The 5,516-nt window shown below is 36.3% G+C and overlaps 2 protein-coding genes and 1 long non-coding RNA gene across 3 annotated transcripts in view; 2 read left to right on the top strand and 1 right to left on the bottom strand.

The window, feature by feature from the left end:
• Positions 1-1,162: 1,162 nt before the first annotated feature.
• On the top strand, positions 1,163-2,958 carry LOC136064196 (polyadenylate-binding protein 6-like). The gene is made up of 3 exons (XM_065765640.1): positions 1,163-1,467; positions 2,214-2,473; positions 2,615-2,958. The coding sequence occupies exons 1-3, from the start codon at positions 1,163-1,165 to the stop codon at positions 2,956-2,958; spliced, it is 909 nt and encodes a 302-aa protein (XP_065621712.1).
• A 785-nt stretch (positions 2,959-3,743) lies between these two features.
• LOC136064199 (uncharacterized) lies at positions 3,744-4,476 on the top strand. The gene is made up of 2 exons (XR_010625888.1): positions 3,744-3,923; positions 4,067-4,476. It is a non-coding gene; the product is annotated as an uncharacterized LOC136064199 (long non-coding RNA).
• A 358-nt stretch (positions 4,477-4,834) lies between these two features.
• LOC112023708 (GDSL esterase/lipase APG) overlaps positions 4,835-5,516 on the bottom strand; it is a 7,633-nt gene continuing 6,951 nt past the window's right edge. Inside the window, exons 2-3 of the mRNA XM_065765639.1 lie at positions 5,153-5,408; positions 4,835-5,028 (exon numbers count right to left, since the gene is read on the bottom strand). Coding sequence (XP_065621711.1) covers positions 4,835-5,028; positions 5,153-5,408 — 450 coding nt within the window. The remainder of the gene's footprint in view (positions 5,029-5,152; positions 5,409-5,516) is intronic.

Genomic DNA, 5,516 nt, shown 5'->3' with positions numbered 1-5,516 from the left:
TACGTCAACTTCGTCCATCACTACCACGGTATAAAACAAATATACCCTCTGTTTCTTTCTCTGTTTCTTTTTTTGTGTGTAGTGTGTGTGTATGCATGTTTCTTTTTCTGCTTCTTGCTTTGTTTTTTGGGGTTTTCTTGGTGAATGGTGAAATGGGTTTGTCTTGGTTTTCTTGTTTCTCAAATGGGTTTTTGAGTATTTCTGGTTTCTTGGGTTTTCTTACTCTGTTTTTCTTTGTCTATTTGTGTGTGTTTTTTTGTATATGTTTATGTATATTGTGTGTTTCTTGCGTTGTGTATGCGTGTATATATTTCTCTCTCTGTATGTATTATTTTATATCTCTGTCTTTGTGTATAAGTGTATGTGTGTGTGTGTGTGTGTGCATGTAAGCTTTTGGGGTTTTTTGGGGGGTTTTCTTGGTTGATTGTGACTTGCGTACTTTTTGTTTGTGAAATGGGGTTGTAATTTCTAGAGTTTTCATGTAAATTAGGGTTCGTTTTCTTTTTTTAGCTTTTGTGGTTATCGAGTGGGGTTTGCTTATTTTGTTCTCTTTAGGTTGTAATTTCTACCACGAAGAACTCTTTAAGTTGTTTACAAATGGTCATTTTGGTATTTCTCTCTCTTTCTTGAGAAACAAGTTATGTTTGCTTCACGTTTCTTTTCGCCTTTTCATTCTTGCATTACCATGTATTATGTAACTACTTGTGTTCTTCAACTACATCATTTGGTTTCTTGGACTTGATATTTTAGTAACTAACCTCCGCTTGCTGAAGGAATTAGTTACCTTACAATTTATGTTGCTTTTGTTTTCTTAAAAATGATAAACTAAACCAAGAATACCTTTGGACAGTTAGTAGTTAAGTCTTGGTTGAGCAGAGCATTTCCCTTTTTTGGGGAAGGATTACAAATTATGATACATACTCTGTACTAGACCCTTGATTTTCTATTATTCTTTTATTTGTTTCACTTTCTTGGCAAGCAAACAATAGTGTTTGGGTTTCCATCTTTTGTTGGGGGCGGGGGACTCTTGGTTTGTGTACTTCCAGTGTTTAATTTATTGTTAGTAGCAGTAAGATTCTTTGATTCTTCCATTAATTTTTCCCTCTGATTCATCAAGTAAATATCACAATGTACATTTGTTCTTCTGTTATGATCAGCATCTATGGCTCTGGCCCGTCTAAATCACACCTATCTGAAGGGATTTCCAATGAGAATAATGTGGTGTCAAAGAGACCCTCTTTCAAGAAAGACTGGTTATGGAAATCTCTTTGTGAAAAACCTACCCCCTTCGATCAATAGCCTTCAGTTGCACTCTTTGTTCAGCAGGTTTGGGACCATACTTTCTTGCAAAGTGGCTGAAGAAAATGGAAAGAGCAAGGGGTTTGGATTTGTCCAGTTTGATACTGAGGAATCAGCTATGAGTGCTCTTTATGCTCTCCATGATACAGTGATTGATGACAAGAAATTGTAAGTATTCTGTTGTATATTGCTCACTCTGTTAATTATCCTGTTTATTCTCTTTTGCTATCTTGATTATATTTTTTAACTTTTGCACATTGATGAGTCCTTTTGTCTTTCAAAATCTCAGATTTCCTTGAGATAGTACTTTTTTGCTTATCCTGTTTGTCATTGGATAAATGGCATTGTCTCTGTCATAATGTGTTGATTTACAATCTGGTTCTTGAGTGGAGAGGGACAAAACTGAAGGACAAAGTTTGAAAACAACTAGCTCTTGTTGTGCCCAGAGCCTTGTAATTCTATGGCATTGCCCAATTGTCTCCCTGGGGAGAACTTGGGTTCGAATCCCCCACCCCCACATGTTGTAAGCAAAAAACCAAACTAAAGCATAAATTTTTTCATGTTCTCTCCAAAGTTAATCAGAGCAGGGAGTTCTTGGCCCTCCATATCTCTTTCTTGTTCTGCCTAAAATCTTTTCCTCCTATGTTTATTATATTAATTTGTGCTTTTGTTTTCATTTCTCAGTTGAATATGACAACAGTTTGTTCCCCAATATGATACTATATAAATTATGAGCACTCCTTTTAAATTTTCCTGTGAAGTGATTCTTAATTTTGTATCTGTTTTCATAAAATTGATCTCCAATGTGACCTCTGGATGGATACATGGATTTCTTATGTTTGTAGGTCTCTTGTAATAATAATAATTATGTTTTTGCAATTAATTCTTTCCCCTTTGTCTTCATTTCTCTTTAGATATGTGTCAAAGTTTAGGAAGAAAAGTGAGAGGATGGCAGCACAAGAAGAACTAAATTTCACAAATCTGTATGTGAAAAATCTGAGTGAAGATACGACAGAGGAGCTCCTTCGAGATCAGTTCTCCAAGTTTGGAAGGGTTTCTAGTGTGGCCATCATGAAGGATAATCAGGGTAAATCAAGAGGTTTTGGTTTTGTCAACTTTGAGTCATCAGAAGACGCTAAAAATGCTGTTGGGGCTCTGAACGGTGCATTCATAGGTAAACATAGAACTTCTTCATTTCTTTTTCTTTTTTTTTTCTTTTTTTTGATAGGAAGAACTTCATTTCTCTTTCCCTTTGTTTTGAGCATTATTATGCAAAGAAAAGTTCATTGATAAGTGAAATCAATTTGTGAATCAGGATCAAAATATCTGTTTGTAGGAAGGGCTCAAAGGAAAACCGAGAGGGAAGAACTACTAAAACGTGAATACATGGAGAGGTGCAACTATACCAATGAGCAGTTGAAGGCTTCAAACTTGTTCGTTAATAACCTCAGTACATCAGTAGATGATAACAAGTTGAAAGAACATTTCAGTACCTGTGGACAATTAACATCAGTCAAAGTGATGCGCCTTGATAATGGGATTAGTAAAGGGTTTGGCTTTGTACGTTTCTCCAATCCTGAAGATGCTATGAAAGCTCTGCATACGCTTAATGGTAAAGTCTGTTTAATGAAAGCTCTGCTTCCACTTAGGGGTAATTGATTAGTAGCTTTCTAAATTGAGGTTTTTTTTTTTTTTTTTGGTAGGAACCACTTTGGAAGGAAAAACTCTAAACGTGGCTATCGCTCAGAGAAAAGAAGATCGCATAAGGACATTGCAAAATCACTATGCTCAATTCTCACCAGAAACTTTCTATAATTGCAACTGGAATGTCCACCCTTTCTTTTATCACTTTCCTCCATGCCCTTCTTCAGACCAGCTCCTATCCCAACCAATCGTGTATCAAGATTGTCAACAATATCCTCTAGTGACACAAACTTATCATGACCGCTTCTCCATTTTTGTAAGGATTTTTCTTTATTCTGTAGCATGAATTTTGGGTTGAGCATTTCTCTGTTTCTCAAGTTATTCTTACATGGCTGATGAAATTACAGGTTCCAAATGGGCAGAAAGAGTGGGGTAACACCAGGGATCAGGTTTACCAGCAGCATGTATCTTCTGTATTCCTTTTTTGTTTTTTTTTTTCCCTTCAGAAACAAATAATGTATATCTCTACTTACCATTTGTCTCAGTTGATAGTAAATGACATCACATAACACACACCATCCATAAATTTATTATTTCTCTAACAAATGCTTGCGATCCTTTAAAGGCTTACATGTATCTGATTATATTACTCTTATGATCTTTTTCTTAGCTTATTCTATGGTTGTCTTGTTTTTAAATTGAACTGTTAGGCTCTTTTGTTTTGTTCAATTTTTAATGTTTTTCTATTTTTATGGTCCCGTGACAAATGCCTACTCTAACGTTTCTGCCAGCTTTTGAAGAAGAATGGGACTGCCGGCGGTCAGAAACTTGACTTCAGAAAGAAGGGGAACAAGCGAAGTGGACCTGGGGAAAGTACCAATACTGGATCAGCTGGTGCCAAAGGCAGAGCTCACGCTGCAGGAACATCACCTGGGAAGTCCAGGAGGAACTTAGAAAAAGTTCTTGCTGAGAATCTTCAGGTCTGTGACTCAAATTCTTTCATCTTAGAGGGTCTTAGAAGTTATGTCATTCTCTGAGGACTTTGTATTTTGGGGGCAATGCCTACTAACCATGATGAGCTTGATATTGAATTGATTCTCTAACACCTGAAAGTGCTACACAGATAACAGGAATGCTGTTGGAGAACAACTCTTCTGATATAACCAAGCTGCTTAACCCTCCAAATGCTCTAGGCTGTTCAAGTTTTGGAGGAAAATGATAGAATCATCACAGAAGGCATTTTGTTTCTTGAAATACTAATCTGGCCTAGGACAAATCTAACAAGTTCACTAGTCTCTTCTCAAGTTCTCATCAGAAGGCGTTTTGTTTTTTGCTCTACTGACAAGGGACCGGCAGCGGATTTGTCAGTATTGTCATATATCTGAAACAGAACATACAAACCTATTCTGACCCTGCTGCCGTTTTTCTTTTCCATCTTTTGTGCTTAGTTTTTTGTGAAGACAAATTTAGGTATTGAAACCAAAAATTGAAGTCTCATATGGCTTGCATGATGAACAAAGCATGGTTTCCATCTTTTTTCCTCTCTGTCTTAGCCAAATATATTCTGTCTAATACAATACTACATTTTCCTTTTTGTTTGCATGGTCAGCAAAGTATTATACTTTATTTTGGCCTTTTATTTTCCTTAATCAACTCTGCTATTATTCATGTAAAATGTCTTTTTTTTTTGGATAGAAATAAGCCTAAGAAGGCAAAATCTATTACAAACAAACTGCATAATTTATGGATGGAGTGCTGTGAGAGACAATAAATGTCCTCAGTTATAAGATTACTATTACTGCTGTTGCAACCTTTCCATGAAAGTAGCTGAATAGCACAGTATTGGTCTTCTTACATAATATAAAAAAGAAAGCATATCTCAGTATCACCATCAGACGAGGGAGATGCCTTGGGAAATCAATGCATCAGCAAGGACCTGATTAGCAGCCTGAGATGGATGGACACTGTCCCAAAACACATACTGAGTTGCATTAGAACAAGTCCCTATTGACTTTGGATTGCACAAAAATGATGTTGTCTCTACGATCCCTGTACCACAGCAGCCTCTCCTTGCTTCAGCAAAACCTACAAAAAAGAAAAAAATAGTGAAAGATGATTACTATTAAAACGCTTAAAAGCAACCCAAGCTTTAATTCCTCAGACAGAGGCTTTCTAATCGGTAATCAGTTAAAAAAAGCATGTTGCTTACCAAATTTGGATGGAGATCGAATAAGATCATAGAGTGGCTTATAAATGTCAAAGATAACTATCTTAAGACCAGGAAGTTGCTTTTTGAGACTTGTTGCAGCCGAGTTGATCTTCTTATTAAATGCTTGGGCATCAGTGTTGATCCTAGAGACGCACCCATTATCATGAAATCCAAATAAGGTGATGGCAAGAGGAAGGCAACCCAATGGAGGGAGTGAAGTCACCCCAAGTTTTCTGGCTCCCAGGCCATACAATTCCTGTTTTTAATCATAGCCAAGTAATTATCCAGGGGAATTATATAATTTTCAGGCATATTTTTCACAACTTATATAAGAAAGTTAGAAAATAATAAAGCATTAAAAAAA

The sequence above is a fragment of the Quercus suber genome, unplaced genomic scaffold (assembly GCF_002906115.3).
Source record: "Quercus suber isolate HL8 unplaced genomic scaffold, Cork oak 2.0 scaffold_645, whole genome shotgun sequence".
Classification (NCBI taxonomy): domain Eukaryota; kingdom Viridiplantae; phylum Streptophyta; class Magnoliopsida; order Fagales; family Fagaceae; genus Quercus; species Quercus suber.
Note: the sequence above shows the minus strand (reverse complement) of the source record. Positions and strands in the feature narration are given on the sequence as shown.